This window comes from Antechinus flavipes, chromosome 2 (genome assembly GCF_016432865.1).
Source record: "Antechinus flavipes isolate AdamAnt ecotype Samford, QLD, Australia chromosome 2, AdamAnt_v2, whole genome shotgun sequence".
Lineage (NCBI taxonomy): Eukaryota > Metazoa > Chordata > Mammalia > Dasyuromorphia > Dasyuridae > Antechinus > Antechinus flavipes.
In genome coordinates this window covers 233,253,522-233,272,334 of record NC_067399.1, presented here as the reverse complement: position 1 = coordinate 233,272,334, position 18,813 = coordinate 233,253,522, and the positions used below count along the sequence as shown (strand labels likewise).

General features: G+C 38.0%; 1 protein-coding gene across 2 annotated transcripts in view; it reads right to left on the bottom strand.

Moving 5' to 3' along the window:
* The window catches only part of EYA2 (EYA transcriptional coactivator and phosphatase 2), a 228,772-nt gene that overhangs the window by 17,808 nt on the left and 192,151 nt on the right, over positions 1-18,813 (bottom strand). For both annotated transcript variants that reach the window (XM_051976529.1, XM_051976530.1), the window contains exon 11: positions 4,820-4,878. In XM_051976529.1, the coding sequence (XP_051832489.1) occupies positions 4,820-4,878 (59 nt within the window). The remainder of the gene's footprint in view (positions 1-4,819; positions 4,879-18,813) is intronic.

Here is an 18,813-nt window from a genome sequence, read left to right as displayed (position 1 = left end):
ATTCTATGTTTTTAAATTATTGAAGGAAAGACTAAATTTTAGTTAGAAACTACTGAAAATAAAGATGTAATTTTTTTCTTTTCTCATCTAAGTCTTTTTCATTTCTTTTTTTCATCTACATTTTTAAATTTATGGAATGAGGAGTTTGCAAAATCTATTCATGGACCCTAAGTTAAGAAGTGGGCTCTAGGAACAATTAAGCAGGAAAAATGAAAATAACAATTAAGTTGCAGCTGTAGCTCTAAAGCGAGAAGGGAAGACTCTTCCCAAGAAGCAAGGAGTCTCTTTTCTTCTCTCCATTACCCTTGGGTTTATTTTTGTAAAGAGGACAATGTTCATTGTACCAGATTCTCTAGGGGATAAAAAATAATCTTTCCTTCATACCTTATTCTCCCATCAAGGTATAATGTGAGTGTAACAGATTTGGGGCCCAGAACCAATGATACAGCCCCTCCAGCTTAATTCCTTTCTTGCTCAAGAGGACGATCATGAATTTATTGAGCGTGAACAATGAAATCAGTTTCCCTGTGAAATTGGCGGACACTGGCTGGCAAGCAGCATGCATGCTCCTACCAACATTCCCTGCACATGGTTAGTGTTACTCTGAACAGAGACACAGACCTCTTGGCTGGAGCTTTCTCTGGGAAGAAGCCTTGGTGATGGATGTTAACAAGCCAAGGAACAGGCTGACATATGGCTGGTGGAGCAATGAGCTCGCTGTAGGGACACCTGAAGTCCAGAGTATGACAATTGGATATTTTAAACCAGTCACTGATTTTGCTCCTGGATATAAACTTTGGGTTTCTGAGACTACAGCAAAATCTAAGTCAAGGAGGTTAAAGGTGGATATGATGAAATCCAGAAGGAAAAGTTCTAAAGAGTGAGGTTAAATCATGGTTTTTGTTTTGTGATAATTACAGTCACAGAATGTCAGGGCCAGAAGGGACCTAGGAGGGCTCTTCTACGTGTTTGTGTCATGGACTACCCTACCCTGGGCAGTCTGATGGAGCCTGTAAGGTCTCCTTCCTAGAATAAGTTATAAAATACATCAGATTATAAAGAAAACCAATTATATTGAAATAAAATTATAATAAAGTTCTAATATTAAAGCTCCTCTACTTCTTGGTCTAACAATTTCCCCACCACACTACACTGCACTACATTGCCAAATAAGTTTTAAAAAGTAAAGCAAAAAGTAAGTTGTTTCTCCTCCTCCCTTCCACTAAACTCTGTGATGACTTTATAAATAAATAATGCTGTGAAGTGTGGCTTAACTAGACCATCAGGACAATACCTCCTCCTACCCACTCTTGCTCAATCCTCCTGTGGTATCTCTCACAATATGAGAAGAATCCTAATTCTTACAAACTACAAGGAGACTGTAAGAATAAGTTTAGCTTAAATCACAGATACTCCAAAAACTTAGTTTAACTAATGATTTCTAGTATCTTCACTTAACCCCCAGAGGCATTAACCAAGTATCCAGATTGATGGAGAAAGAATTTTGCCTCTCTTTGCTTATGGTAAGAATGGTAAAAAGTGAAAACAAAAGCAAAAAAACTAATCTAAGAAGAAAAGAACTTAGAGACTCTGAATAATTAGATCTTGCTGAATGTAATGGCAATAATGATAATAATAATAGGTAATATTTATATGTCTTATTATGAACTAAGCACTGTGCCTTTAAAATTAATCAAAATTTAATTAAAATATAAAAAACTAATTAAAAATATTTTAAAATAGCATTTTAAAAATATTCTCTCATTTGATCCTCACAACAACTCTGAGAGTTTGGTGCTATTATTATTCCCATTTTACAGATGAGGAAACTGAGGCAAACAGAGCCTAGAATCAGACAATGGTAATGGTTTGAGGTTGTATTTAAATTCAGATCTTCTTGATTATAGGCTCAGCCCTCTATCCACTGTGCCACTCAGGTGCCAAGATTATCAGATTAATGGGATGAGTGGCAACCAGAATAGTCATAAAATTTTATGAAATTTTAACTTAAATGAAAGAGATTCAAACATTGAAAAGAATCTTATTGGGGTGGGGAGAATGTCCTGTGCATTTCATAAATAACATAAATTATATTTTATTGGAAAATGGGTCATTAAATTGTGCTATGTACTTTAGAGAGGGCTGTGTTAAACTAAATCATTCATTAGAGATTAAATCAGATATTATATGGTATCCCCAAAGCCTTAGGGCAGTTCTAAGCTATTAGGTCCAAACTGTCCAAAGATTTTTGGAACATCCTGAACAAATAAAGCATTTTGCAAACTTAAAACCACTGCTATTGTTGCTACTGTTTTTAGTCTGAGACCTGCTTCTAATAACAACTACTTCTACTGTTGCTCCTAGTCTTCCTCCCATTTTATGGTGCTTTACTATTTACAAAGTGATTTCCACAGAACAACTCCATGAGGTAGGTGATTGTTGGAGAATTACCCACATTATACAGAAGAGGAAACAGATTCAGAAAGAAGGGATTCCTCCAAGTTCACAAGGCAGAACGAGGCCCCAAACACAAGTCTTCCAAAGCCAAGTCTTTGCTTTTCTTAAAAAGTACTTTGTCTATAACAGTTCTGGCAAATCCATACAAAGCAGGTATTATGACCCCCATTTTACAGATGAGGAGACTGTATGGAAAAGATGAATGTTTCTTTATTTAATTCTACAAGTTTGGAGGTCATTGGCTTGCTCAGTCCTTTTGGCATAGTGACCAGGTCTTATTTCTTGCCAGGTCTTAATTTTGGAAAGGCTGGTGTTGGAGAATAAATATTTGAAGGGTTGATTAAATTTTAGCTGGTAAGTCCTTGCATCACTTCTACATGTGGGGTCCTTTGCAAAGATTCACAGGGCCCTATGCCCATTGCTTTGCTTTCTTGGTGAAAATCATAAAATTCTTGATTGCCAGAGGTTTAAAGGGTTTCCCCATCACCTAGTATAACTCCTTCACTTTATATATGGGGAAATTGGGGCTCAGAATGGGAGAGTGACTTATCCAAGGTCACACAATAGGGGAAAATAGGATTAGAATCCAGTTCCCTGACTCAAGTTATTTCTACTACAGTATTCTGTAGGGAGAAGCAACCTAGAACTACACTCTACTTAATCATATAGGAAAGTCTCCCATGCTTAAACAGCTTGGGACCAAATCTACTTTGTAAGAAAACATTTAAGGCATGGGCTTGCAGAGGTTGGCTACATCTTGAATCTCTTAGCTGGTGGTGGCTGTAAAAAAAAAATTCTCTCCAACTTACTTCCCAGCAGCCTAGTTCTTCCATTTCTTTTACAGAGGTCTATAAACTATGACCTACTGTGGCCTACTTTTGTATGGAGATTTGGGGGCTAAGAATTTTTTCATATCATAAAATGAAGTTTTATTACATTTAGAAATGAAAATAAGCTATTCTTAGTTTGAGAGTGCACAAAAGAGGTAGGTAAGAATCTGGCTGGCAGATCATAATTTTCAAACTCTTCCTGATTTTGGATAAATTGCAAATTCAGTAATGTCTCTTTAAAGTTTTGGTTCAATTGTAACTGATGTTGGCATTAGTGAAGATAATGAAGAATGCTTCATTCTTATCCTTTAATATTGGGGATTTTAAATTTGGAATTTAAAAATCTGCCAATAAAGTTAAATCAGGAGAGCTATAGCAACCAATGAATTCTCAGGGCCATCCTGTCTATAACCCTTCACGGGGGCAGTACTAATTTTCTCAAAGCAGCTGTTGGTATAATACAGAAGAATACCTGAGTTCTAATCATGGCTTTGCTACTTACTAGCTGTATTCATAAGAGCACAGATATAGATCTGGAAAGGTTTTAGATTTAATCCATACCATTTTACAAATGAGGAAACTGAACAACAGCCAAAGGCACAGAGGTAAGTGGAAGAGTTGGGGGTTTGAATCCACGTTAACTCCAAGCTCAGAACTCTTTCTACTCTACCCATGCAACCACAGATAAGTCTTTTGAAACCTCAGTATTCTTATCTATAAAATTAAGATAGTACTTTATACTACCAACCTCAAAGAGATGTCATGAAGAAAGCACTGACGGGACTGTAATGCTCTATGGAAATATGAGTTACTGTTGTCACTATTATTATTATGGTTTTAAATCAACATTTCGATGTCCCTTTAACTGGTTTGATCATCCAATACTCTATGACCCAGGGACATGGACCTCTTTGCAATTCCTTTTTCAAGATAGTCCCTCCATTCTGGGCATTTTCTATGGCTCTCTCCCCTCCCTGGAATTCTTTCCCTTCTTATCTTCCTTCCTTGGTTTCCTTGGCTCCTTCTAGCCTCACCCAAATTCACAGAACCTGCAAGAAGCCCCTCCTAATCTACCTTAATTCTAGTGTTTTCTCTTTTTTGATTTTCTCTAATTTATCCTATATGTATCTTGTTTGTACACAGTTGCATACATATTGTCTCCTCCATTCAACTATGTGCTTCTTAAAAGCAGGGACTGTCTTTTGTCTTCCTTTGTATCCCCAGCATTTAGCATAATGTTTAGCACCCAGTAGGTGCTTAATTGACATTTGCTGACTGACTAAACTGAAGTACAAAAGTAATGTCAAGTAATGGTTCTTGGGAGGAGAGGGCCAGTAACAATCCTCCTGATTTCTAAGCTAGATGAGGCAGAAGTCATATTATTTTCTGTATGATCACAAAAGAAAGAGAAATAACACATTTCCAGATTACTGTCCTTATTTCCATCCCTACAGATTGCCTTTCAGGAACAAGGTGCACAATTAAGAGGGAGTGGGGAAGGGAGGAGGGATCTTTCCCCTCAGATTCCCCACCTCAAATCCTGGCCATTGTCATCCGACGAGACATCATCAACATGGATCTGGTCACAGTCCTGAGAAGCATTTGGCCAAAGAGAAGAGAGAAAAGGGATGGGGGAGAGTGGTAGGAAAAAAGGAAACAAGAAACATCACTTTTTAATTCGAGATAATTGTTGGGAGCAGGTTTCCTATGCTCTAATGACCATATTTGTGCCAATAACTGATATTAAGAAAGATACTAGGATTTTCACATAGGGCTTCTATTCCTAAGCAAATTCTTTGCTTTAGACAACAAGGTTACCAGGACCTGACTAGGTCTGTTGTGCAGAAGCCAGGATGGTCAGAGTCAGAATAACAGCCACATGGTGCTGTAGGAGGAGAGCCATGCAAACAGCAGGCTCAATCCCCAGCCAAGACTAAAGGGAGAAAGGATGGAGCCAAAATAAATTCATTCCATCTCTGTCCAACAGGCTGGCAGTGCTGAGTACGCATGCAGAATAAGAATGGTAGACCTCAGAGTCCTTGGCAATGCAACTGAATGTCACAATTTGAGGGCAATAAGGTGCGGGGAACACCTTGAGCTCTAAAGCAAGGAATCTCAGACTTTTTTTGTTCCCAGTGAGAAATAAAGGCTGACTAGTCTGTGTTACCATTTGCTTATGTAAGTATAAGTGTACCTTTCTATGGAATTGGAATCTTTGTTAGTATATACCCTTGCCAGTAGCTTTTAGAATAACAGCTTTGTTGAAAAGGACCTTATGCAAGAATGAATCAAGACATTATGGAAACAATGGAGTTAGAAGGAAATTTTAGGGTTCATTTTAATCCAGTTCCCTTACTTTACAGAAGAGGAAACCAAGAACCAGATACAATTTGCCTAAAATCACATGGGGAGTTGATGGCAAAGCTGGGACTAAAATCTTGATCTCTTATTGTCAGTTTAGGACTCGCCTCACTGAACCATGTTTCATTCACTGAAGTACTCACCTGGGGTATGTAAACTTGCTCTAGCATGATAGGACAAACTACCACATTGATGCTAGTAGCATCTATGAGATAGATGAATCCTACCTCCTCTTTGGATAGTTCACATAAGACCTTATCTGACATTTTCAATATTCCTTTGTATTTCCCACTTGTTCCCCTCTCTTTTTCATATTGCTTGTGATCTCATTGTCATAGTATTATTTCTGGTATTTTGTGAGTTCCGGTATAATTCTGTATGACATTTTAATAAAGCTGCAGGGCAGGATGCATCATAGGAGTGTAGATTTTAAACCCAAAAGAGATCTCAGAGGTCATCTAATCCAATTTCCTCATTTTATATGGGAGCAAACTATATCACAATATAGTTTCAAACAAATAAATCAAATGAATCACACAAATTCACACCAAAGTAATAAAGGAGAGAGATAGAATTTGAACCCACATCCTGTCTCCAAATCCAGCACCCTTTATAAGTATACCATGTTATCTGGCACCTTCTAGGAAATAAATTAACCATAGAAACAGACCTAAAAGGGAAGTAAATTGACAATCTCTGTTTTACCTGGATTAGTTAATAATAATTCACATGTCTACAGTGCTTTAAGGGTCTCAAATTATCTTATTCGGTACTCACAACAGTCCCATGAATTAAGTAATGTGTCTGGATATATGGCAGATGAGGAAATCAATGGAAATTCAACAATGGTTTAGTGACTTGGTCCAGGTCACATGGCAAGAAAATGGCAGCACTGGAGCAAAGAACCAATATCTCTTAACTCCAAAGACTAGCATCCTTTCTTTCTAGCACATTGTGCTTGCAGATAAATTCCCAAAGTCCTCCCATCCCTATCTTGCTCAGCTGTACCTTCCCCATGCACCATACCAAAACACTGCCAAGGCTCTCTGGGCATGGGCTAATTGGGTATCAGAACACCACAGTTCCCCATGTTCCACTTGAGCTCATCAATACTATTTATGTTCAGTGAAAAAAGAAATAGTAGAAACAGTAACTGAATGAATGGGCAGGCAAGGCCTGTAGCAATTATGTGCTCCAGATCTTATCTGTAGACTCCTTCTTTTTTCAAAGAATGCTTTTACCTCAAAAAAAGCCCTAAACCTTATTCTTCTCTTTCATTATGACATTATGATTTTTTTTGGATTTCTAGACATCACCCTCTTTTGTCCTTCATCTATCTGATGAGAAAACATCTTTTTTTAAGGGGATTTTTAAGGCTCACAATTTAGATTAGTAGATTAAAAGTCAAAGGATTTAGATTCAAATTATGGTCTGCTATCTATGAACTTAGTATGGGAAAATTACTTAACAACTTTGGGCTTCAGTTTCTTCAACTGTAAAATGATAGTCCCTTCTGAATCTAAAATCCATATCTTATGAAAAAAGTTCACACTACTGATTTTTGACTAAATTATGAAAATCTTATATCCAAAGAGACTAAATGGACAATTTTCCTCTTAGTCTACTTTGTCAATATGTACAAAATATGACTAACTATAAAGGGATAAAACTGAATTTAAAACCATAACATTAGAACTTAGCGATTTAATTGAGTGGAGCTTACTGAACAGTCACCATCCTGTGCATTCTTTTGACCAGGTTGCACAAAATACTCACCACATTTGTAAAATGGTCTTCAAGAACAAATTACCTAAGAAAGCCACTTGTTACTTTAAAGTCACACTTCATTAAAAAAAATAAAACACGAGTTTTACATCTTTTGAGTGGGAAGGAAGCCTAGAGATCATTTAGGTCAATACTCTAAGGGGGTGACATTGGAGCTTCTAGATGAAATGATTTGTCCAAAGTTGCATGGTGTTGAAACAAGAACCACAACACTCTAGACTCTTAATCTAGAGCTCTTTATTTCTATTATTTATCTTTTCTGAACATTAGTGGCCACTAAAGTCCTCTGATGAGAAGATCCCTATGCATCATGGTGGAGATGCAGGACAAGGGGGGGATTTGGGTTGCATTTCAGAGCAGCTCTACTTGTTTATTCCAGAAGGGGCCCTGAGTAACCAGTGGAATTATAGGTCAGTTTGCTCCACTCCAACACAGTATTGGATGGGGTCAAATTTTTCTCCTCTCCCCAAATCTATCTTAATGAATTTAAGCTCCTTTACCATCCTGGCTATCCCCTTGACATTACAGGTTGCTCATTGAGCAGATCACCCTCTTCCTCAACTCCTATGCCAGAAGCAAGGCTGGACCTAGGCCAGCCTTCAGGGGTAGGGCACAAAATAGAGCCCCCCTCAGCATTTCCTCTAATGCCCTTTGTTGATCCACAGAAAACTACAGTGGCAAGTTGAGTCCTGGTCCCTCATCTCTTGCTGTTATTGAAAATAGTATTTTAAAACCAACACTGATTTTACAGACCTTGGCTTTGCTGAAAATAAAATTAATAGCAGATTTCCCTTCAGCACATCACCCTGTCTGAAATTACAAAAACACTCCCCCATAGCAGTTGCAAGCTTAGAAAGCCACACTGGGATAATATTGTCCCAGCCTGCTTAGCTTCGTCTATACTGAGCCGTGTGTGATGTAAAGGCAAAGGCATCTGTGGAAGACCTGCTTTTCTCATTTGCGAGGGAATTGTTCTGGGCGCTAAAGTGTGACAACAGTAGCTATCACATTTCTGACTTAATAAAATACCGTGACACTTAGTGAGACACTACCTCATAGTCCACTGGCCGACCCTATCACATTACCTACTAAGCTACCCCAAGAAGCTAGGCAAAGCAAAAGTGGGAGGACTAGGTTTTACTGCTTGGGAAACCAGACTGATTTTTCATTTTCACAGAAACTAGCTTTTGAGACTTGAGTAAACTGAGGGGGTAATGGGAAGGAAGAGATGCAGAGGAATGTCCATTTAAGCTGAACTTGATGTTCTTAGAGATAACCCTGGAGTGTTTTTTCCTACTCTGCTTCAGCAGTCAGCAGGGCTCAGAATTATAAAATGTCAAAGCTGGAAGGGAAATTAGAATATAGAATATTATAGGTAGAAGGAACCTTAGAGCTGGAAGAGACTTTAGAACAGAAACGTGAGAACAGAAAGGGACTTTATATTCCATGTACTTCACCCTTTTGAAGGAACAAAAGAGATCTGAACAGCAGAATTGAGGAAGAAGTTCATTCTACATTTGTGTTGAAGGATGGAAGTGGAAGGCAGTGTAGACTGAATTTAGAGAACTAGTAATCTTAGTTTGCTTTAAATATATAGTGAATCAAATATAATACTGTGAAAGAAGTCCTGTAACTCCAAATCTAATACTTTTCCCATCATCCCATGGTGCTTTAGTTAAATGAAGATATACTTCTGATTCATGTGGGCATGATCCAAACATTTTAGTTGGATGCAAACATTCAAAAGCTAACACAACATTCTATGATGAGATCTGAACTGTGGGTGTTATAAGAATAACGTCTGCTTTCAAGGTCCTGACAATCTTATTAGGAAGACAAGAGTTGATACATGAAACAAATGCCCAGAAAAAGGAGAGATGAATATATGGAAGTATTTGAAAAGACCTTTCAGAGGAAATGAGACTTGAAGAAGTAAACAGGAGAAAAAAAGGATTACTGAGAGAGGGGAGCCTTTGCTCAGAGCCAAGGTATCAAACTCAGAACCAGATTAAAATGTATTTGGGAAATATTTAATAAAATAAATAAAATACAATAGAACATAGACAACATTATTTGGTCTTTCAAGTCAATATGTGGCCCATTGAGACAATTATGTATGGTTTAGTAGCCCTTGCTTCTGTTTGAGTTTGACATCACTGGCTTTGAGGAAGGTCACTTCCTGTTCAGGTGATGTAGGGTCATAGGATTTTGAACTAGAAAGAAATGAGGTGAAAATCAGATGAGATGATCAAAGTTTCAAAGTGCACAGACTCATGAATGGAATGGAGATAATCAGTGACTGAGTCACCAAATCCTTGAAGATGAGACATACTGGAGAAGGTTCTCCTTGAATCTTGAAAGACCTAGATGAAACAGATTTAAAAAGGGATTGTTTAGTTTAGTGGATGACAGGGTGAGGTAAGTTGGGAGTTATTGCCTTTGGGCATACATTATGGAGGTTATTCCTGTCTTCCACAGAATGCTCTTTGGCATTCCTGGTTGGAGAGAAAATGATGAGTATGATCCAAAGTGACATTTGGTAGGTGTTAGTGTCCTTGTAGAAATATGTATTATATCACGGTAGAAAGAACATTGGCTTCTGAAGTCAGAATACTTGGGTCCTGTTTCTGACAATTATTATCTTGTATGATATGTTAAACAAGTCATTCAAATCTCCTTGGACCTCAGTTTATTCATTTTAAAAACAAGAGACTTGAGAAAGATGACCTCTGAAGTTCCTTTCAAGTCCAAGTTTATGATACTAAGATTCATCCCCAGTGAATTTCTCTTGGCCATGAGTAGCAGCAACAGTTCCCATTGGGTATGGGGCACTAATACCATGAAGGAATATATAGCAGAAAGATTTGGCAAACAAAGCTGGCAATTCAGATTTTCAACTTCTGATACTCTATTGCTATTCTCTAGTTCACATGATTCTTTTAGAGAAAGATTGTATCTGTTAGTTTCTCTATCTTGCTATACCATGAAATGACCAGTCCTCTATGAGATGCTTAATTTGCCATAGTTTTCTATAGTAGGATCACATTCATGAGCTCTGATGATAAAAAAATAGATTGCAAGCTGCTTAAGAATGATGGCTTTGTGTTGTGCTAAAAGAAAAGAGAAAAAGACAGTTTAAGAGAGTTTTGGGAAGACTTGTATTAACTGATGCAGGATGAATCAGAACTAGAAGAATATTTTATACTATAATATCAATACAATAAAAATGAACAATTCTGAAAGACTGGATATAATCAATACCGTGATCAACCATGATTCAAGAGAACTGATAAAGAAAAACATTTTTTTATTCTTCCTTCCTTCCTTTCCACCAAGCATGTTGAAAATAAAAGGACTTAAGAAGTCTCTCCCCTCTTCAAAAATAATAAAAGACCAATGGCAAAACAAAGGATTTCTCTGGCTTAAGAAGTTATGCAGTTATAAATTTAAGAAAATATAAGAACTAGAGAGGTTCATGACCTTTCATCCAATTCTTCAAAGCATTATTGAAATCTAGCTCTTGATTCTTTAAAAAAAAAATCTCTTTTTGCTAGACAGAGGAATGGGTGAATTGATTTCAAAGGATCTTTTCTTGAACATATTCTAGCCATTCTGGTTTGGCCAACATATTACAATATTAACGAATCATAGTTAACATTTAGGTAGTGTCTACTATGTGCCAGATACTGTGCTAAACACTTTACAAATATGATTTCTTTTGATGCTCACAACCATGCTGAGTGAAAAGTGCTATTATTATTCCCATTTCATATATGAGGAAACTGAGGCTGACAGCAGTTAAGAGACTAGCCCAGGGTCACAAAGCTAGTAAGCATATAAGGCTGGATTTGAATTGAGGTCTTCCTGATTCCATGTCTGATGCTCTATCCACTCTGCCATCCAGCTGCTCCCAATATACAGGATACAATGTTGGACTTGGAGTCTGGAAGACTTTCACTTTTCACACTTATTTGTAATATGACCACTCAAATTAGATTTTGAGAGCCTCAGAATTTCTTAATCTGCCAAATGAAACTCATAAAACCTTTAGTACATACCTTACAGTATTATTGTTATACTCAAAGGAAATAAGGTATATAGTCTCCTTTATAGTACACTATGCTGCATAAATATCAATGATTATTATCTCAGAGTCTCATGAACGTTCCATGTTCATGTTTGTTTCTGTGCCTTTGCTCATGCTACTATAGAAATAGAAAACCAGGCATAAAGGTTAGTTTATTAATGTTTTCTAATTTTTTCCCATAAGGTCTGAGATGTTTCCCTCTACACATTTGGCACCTATTCTTTCTCTTAATACTTTGTGAACTATCTCTCAATGTCTTCATAACTGTGTCCCCTCCAACCCAGATTTTTATGACATTTGGTCCAATCAGGCTGCTTCTCCCATCTTTGTTTTCATCATAGTCATTTCAACTTTCTCTTTCTAAGATTGTGCTGTCAGGACCTAAGTGGGGCATTTATACTTTTGTGAATTAAAAACAGTTCATTAGGAGAATCTTTTGCAGAGCTTTTCCATTTTTGCTTATCTTCTTTTCATTTTTACATTTCCTTGGGATAATTTTGCTTAGTTAAGTCTCTGACCAATCTTTTTTGAATAATGAAAATTATTTATTAAGCCAATAATATGTGCTAGAAACTGTACGTTTATAAAACAGGGAAAGTCTCCACTTTAAATGAGCTTATCTTCAAATGAGAGAAACAATACATATAGGGAAATCATGGCCAGGAAAGAGGTTTTTGGAATAATTTCCCCAAGTCCTATAGCTTCCAACAATTCTACCTTTTCCAGGTTGTTATTTTCCTTTCTCTAAATTCCTCAGCAGCTTACAATCCACTGTATTCTACTTTTATATTTATACTTACCTGCATACAATTCTGTATTTTAGGTATTCTACATGTGTCAGTCTTGTTTCTTAATTAGAATGCGAACTCTTCTGGGGTATATGCGATGTGCTGGGCTTGCTATTAATATTTAGTCATATGACCTTGGGAAAATCATATTAATCTTTCAAAGCCAGTTTCCTCATCTGAAATGTGGACAATAATATTTGTACTATCTGCCTCTTAGGACTGTTGTTAAGGATCAAATGAGCTGTATAAATACACTTTATGAACCTTGAAGCTATTATCATACTCTTGCCTCTCCCCCACATGCTTGTCCTAGGGTGAACACAAAGAATAAGCTCACTAAATGTCTTTGTGATTATATGGGGGGAAATCTGTGAGTGATTCTACTTCTGTTACCTTGATAGAGGATAACTTTTATTAGTGGAAAATAAGTGGCATGCTTCAAACTTCATGGATATTTCCAGGATACCACACAGTACAGGTTAATGTCAGAAGACCTGGTTTGAATGAATGCTGTCACAGATGTGTTAGATAGTCTTAGGCAAATCATGTGTCCTATCTAAGGATAAGAAGGTTTGTGGATAATATTAGGGGCTTACATTAGATAATCTTTAGGATCTCTTTCATCTCTAAATCTTTTGATCCTAAAATCAGAATGTCTCTGTGTGGTAGGGTTTTAGAATTTTAGAGCAGAAGAGATCTAACAGAACATGTAATTCATCTCCTTAATTTCATAGAAGAGGAAAATGAAGCCCACAAAAGGGAAGTGTCTAGCTCAAGAGGAACTCAAACAGTATATCTGTAGAACAACAGTGAAGAGGTTCCTAAAGGTACTTGGGACTATCTTCTGGTGGTGTTTCCGCCTGATCTGTAATCAACGACAACAGTAATCCTGCCATTTGCTACCTGCCAAATCTTTGGCTGCAGTCAAAATGCCAAAGTTGTGGCTGAGCAGGTGCCAATTCTTTCCTGAGTAGCCACTTGAGGCCATTAATCCTGCTATCTTTTGCTCCCGGCTTGACTACAATCACTAAAGAAAAATAAAGGACGTTGTTGACAAATCTGCTTCTGGAAAATGACTCCCTTCAGGGGCTAGGCAAGCCAGTCTGCCTTCATTTTTCCTGTGAGATACATTTTTCAAATGAGCTTGTTGAATGCTTCCTCTACATTAATAGGATAACACATTACCCAGAAAGAAAATGCTAACACTTTTTTGCACTGTCAAAATGTTTAACTTTTCTGAAGGACGATAAAGATGTTTCACCTACCACTGGATAAACTGCTAGCCAGGCAGAAGCTCTTTGTAAGCAGACCAACATTGACGTGTGAAATATTATTCTTTTCAAAAACCCCTACAATCTGAAAATTAGACATTTAGCAGCAAGATCAGCATTAGGACAGCTGTGTCCTAATCTGATTTCAGAAGCAACTTGGTACAGTCACCTTCCTTTCCATACCATCTTTCCTACCAGATAGATATGGAGTACTTCAGCAAGTATGGGCAAGTTGGCCTTTTCTGAATGTGTCCCCTAATCTCACTGGTCAAAAAGCTGAAGGTTCACTTATCTGTCCTGTTCAGTTTTGTCTGGCCAAATTCAGATTTCAGCTCAAACCTCTTTCTTTCATGAAGTCTTTTCTGACTAACCCTATTAACTCCAAACATTCCATTAAGCATGTTCCCTTAGATATTAAATACTTAGATTTTTTGTCAACATTTTAATTTACAAGAGTCACCTTTTTAAGGTATTATAAAGTCTTGTCTAAATATTTGTCCTTTATTCCTATCAGGTGACATGATTCAGCTGCTTTGGTTTAGTGAATCAGAACTAAGGATTAAAAACAAGTCTGAGTCAAAAACACTCAGGCAAATCACCAAGCCAAGGGGACAGTTAGTGTCTGAGGCATTTAAAGACAATATGTATACACTAAACCACTGGTGAGGGTTTTTTGGTTTGTTTGTTTTAGTATAAATGGGAGTGAAATGATGGTTTTCTTTGGGTTTGCATTTACGTCTGTAGTTTTAAGGGAAGAACAAATTAATCAGGAGACCAGGGTGGGGTTCAAAGAGGGAACCAGTTCTAGTGAATAGGATTTGGGGCCAAAGACAAAGTCCAGGAATGGATTCCCAAACCAAAAATAGGAATGCAAAAAAAACCCCAAAACAAAACAAAACAAAAAAAAAAAAAACCAAAAAACCCAACAAAAAAACAACAGTCAAATTTACTAAATCTTAAGTCAGTGAAACAGGGATTGGAATAGAGTTGGGCCAGAGAGGCAAATTGCTCATCCTCAGGGTGAAGAGGATCTGAGAGTCTTCATATCTGTGCCTTTGTTGATGAGCTAATTTCTCCTCTGCCCTGTCTGTTACATAGGATTCTAAAAATTACTTATCTCATTCTTCTCTTTAAAACCCTCCCTACTCCCTTACTAACACTCCTAGGAGCTTTAGGCAGTATAAGGCAGAAGGAAGCAAAACATGATCCAGAGTCAAAGAATTTGAATCCCTTACTAACACCCCTAGGATCTTTGGGCATTATAAGGCAGAAGGAAGAAAAGACATGATCCAGAGTCAAAGATTTTGCAGTTTACTATCTCTGTGACTCTAGACAATCACATCTCTTTTTCTCTGGCTCTGGTGCTCTCATCTATAAAAGGAGTAGTTAAGGCTATGTGCCATTTACAGTGCCTTCCAGCCCTGTGATCATGAATTTTTCACCCTATTGGCCTCCCAGCTTCTAGATTACAGCTTGAAAGTTGAGGACTGAACATGGGGTCACTCATCTTCCACTTTCCCCTGCTAGTCTCTCTAGGATACTAGCACATGCCATCTCCAAGACTTGTTTTCTTTAAAAACATACCAATAAGGGTTGTTTGCACCAGCAGAGAAGATCCATCTGATGGCAGAGCATGTATACTAATTCAACCACAGGCTTACATTGTAGACCTTCAGAAAGCAGCAGTGATCATACAAACTGATCATTAATATTCCCAAACCAGAGAATCACTTTCAGTTTTCTCATCACAGCCTAATTTCTCTTCTTGACTCAATATATGTTTTCTGATCTGCAGGATACTTTTGTCTCTAAACAAAGAACCTGCTTCTCTCCCCCTTCCCCCCAGCTCCCCACAGAGATTCAAGCTGACTTGGAATGCTACAATGTTAAGATCTTACTTATTATTTTGGTCTGCCTGTCCTACTTTCGTGGCCATTTTGTGGATGAAGAAGCTGATGGCTAAGGAAATTAATTACTTAGGGTATCACACAGTGTATTAATGGTGGGAGAGAGAATGGAAATCATTTCTCTTGTTTTATTCTATTCAGAGGATCATAGGCTTAGATTTGGAAGGGATGTTAGAATCTAGTCAAAACACTGCTCATTTTACGAAGAAGAATCTGAGGAATCAGGGAGGTCAAGTCAATTGCCTGAGGTCACACAGGTACTTAAAAGCAGAATTTCAACAGAGGTTCTCTGATTCCAAATCTGCTGCTCCTTCCTCTGACTCACTGACTCCCACTCTGGGAATCATCAATAACTAAGTACAATGTGGCCGCTGAGGCTGCCTCTGGATACAGTTACTGTACCACTTGATGGTGCTACTGTCTCTCTCATCCAGAGAAGTTCAGAAAGGAAATCAGCCCAGACTTGTCTTTCTTCCTGTTCCTAATGAAACACAAAAAACTGCTCTACTAAGAAGACAAAATGCTCTGCTGAATCTGGAGACATTTCCCAGCTGGTAAGGGCTCTAGTTACTCCACTTGTAGAAACAAACTTTGTCCTACTAAATAGAGGATTTTTTTTTAAGATAGTCTAATGAAGTTGTTTCCTAATTTCTAATGGGGTTTTCTAGGGGTTAGAGGGTTTCCTTGAAGGTGGTTACATTTTCTAGAAACAACAGGGTCCAAGGGAGACATTGTGGACCCAGGAAGTGCACTCCTGAATTCTAATCAGAGGTATAGCTTCTGAATTCTAATTAGAGGTGCATGACAAGTGTATTCAACTGCCCTTCAGAAGATATAGATTTTAGTTTTGGCTCTATCAATTATTGGCTAGGTGAAATCCTAGTCTCAGTTTTTCCATCTTTAAAATAGAAGTGGTTGAGGAGAGATAATTGGATGACTAGGGTCCCATCCAGCTTTAACAATCTCTTCTAGTCTAGTTTCAGTGAACTCGTTCTGATACCAATGAAGGTCTGGTGCTTCTTAGATTAATATTTTTAAATGCATAAAATAAAATACATAGAACTGTCAAAGAAGTCAAGTTTATATTTAAATAGTTTTATCAAAATATTAAGATATTAAAATAAAAGTTCAGAAACTCCAGGTTAAGAATTCCTAGTCTAGGGTATCCCCCTGTAACATGGCAGAGGATAGCTCCCTTATGTTTTAGCAGGAAGCTATTGGAAAATGCTATAGAGAATGTTTCATTCCTTGGTGGCCAGACCTGTGCCAATGAAACTCCCTTCACTCTGGCAACAGAGCCATCACACTCAAGCATTTTCTTTCTGGCTGTCTCAGACTTGCCAGAGCCCAGGTCACCTCTATGCCATGAAGGAGAAGGCAATGGAATACTTGAGTACAGAAAAGAATGAACTGAAATCAATCAGTCTGCCAGCTAAATTAAAAAAAAAAGTGATATTTTTAAAAGTGATTTTCACTTTTCTTCTGTACCAGGGACATTCGGTCTCTTAACAGCTGAGCCAAAACAATGATTTGGGGGTTAAATTCCTTCATCTTTTCTGGCACTTCTTTGTTCCCAAACCGAGTAGCCAAAAATGAAACGGACACTATCCTTTCGAAGTCTGGAGAAACTAACTCTCCCATTTCCCTCAGTCATTCAAAATCAGACAGAAAGAGAAAGGGGACATTGCCAGTTGCAGGGGTATTAATTTGGGCAGATTCTGTCCCAGGATGTAAGCAGCAGGTGGGCAAGCTTTTGCTTCTGCCATACTATTAAACTTGCTGCTTATTACCTTCTCTCTCCACTTCATGTCCCTCTCTTCAGCTCGCTGATACCACTACCTTCAGCTTCCTTTTCCCTCTCCTAATCTATGTCCATCCTCAGATCCCCACTCCTCCCAAAAAAATTTCTTGGCACAATTGCATCTTATTGGGGCAGAATGTTCTTTTCAGAAAATCTTTCCTTCTTCCTTCTCTCTGTCCCTTGATTTCTGACTTTCAGGTTGGGGGCATGACTTCTTGTGGTTTAGTACTGTGCCTAGCACAGAGTAAGTGCTTAATAAATGCTGTTGACTGTCATTTGTGGCTGTGTTTTACACAGAGATGGGAGCTTAATGAAATCCCCAAACTAACTGCCTACATCAGAGCTGGAAGAGACTTCAAAGGTCATTTGATCCAATCACCTTATTTTATTTATTTTGCCCACTGAGGAGAAGTGATTTACCCATATAGTTAGTGGCAGATCCTATCCTAGACCTCGGGCCTCCTGACTTTTCCATTCAGTCCCCTCCTCCATCATACAACACTACTATCAGCCCCATCCATACCCATGAATATGGTCTTGATTTAAATCTCCCTTCCCAGGCTAGTATGCAAGGAGAAGCTACATGTGGCTCCCGTCTGAATTCCAATGGGGGCTACATGGCGCTGGTTGTGGATTGCTGGGCCTTAAAAAATGTGTTTTTCGTTGTGTATGTTTTAACTTTTAAATAACATTATGCGGTTTCAATTCTGTGTAGATGCCCCTAGGGCTTGTTGGCAGTGAGGACATTTTTTTTAAAGTTCAGAAAATAAAAACAAACAACCTTCACAGCACAGTACCAATAGCCAATCTGGACCTTTTAAAGAAGGTGTTTGAAATTCATTCTAAAGAGGAATTACAAAGTCCTCCTGTGACTACTTATACTTAATGGTCCCGGTTCTCTGGTTTACCTCTAAACTCCAAAAAGATCAACGATTTAATAGATGTGTCTTCATTGACTCTGTTGGCAATCTTTCCAAGGTCATTGAGGACTGCTGCAGTCGACTATCTAGTGATGCTCCTCTCTGCATTGTTAGACTAGTGCCTAGAAGATTGAAAGAAAGTCTGCGCTTGGCCTGCAGCCAAAATCTTCCTGGCTTGTTTGAGCCTGTTGCAACTTGGTTCTTTGCTGATATGGCCTGCAAGGAGTCAAGGTCACCTCTAAAGCCACAACAAGGCATCAGAGGAGGACTTCAGGTGAGAATCCATATCTTCCTTCAAGGCTCAGCACAAGAGATACCTCACCCAGAAATACTTTCCTGGTATTATTAGGTGCCAGTGCTTCTTCCTGAAATTATCTTTCATATTCTTTATATGTATGTTACATCTGTTTATGTGTGTAGATACTGTTTCCCCCATATGCTCCTTGGGATCAAGGGATAATTTCATTTTTTTATCTTTATAGATCCTTAGTATCTAATATAAAGCCTAGCATACAGTGGGTGATTAATAAATGTTTCTTGATTGATTGAATGCTTATTAGTATAGTAGTTAGACTACTGGATGCTTCTAACACTTCCTAGTTATGT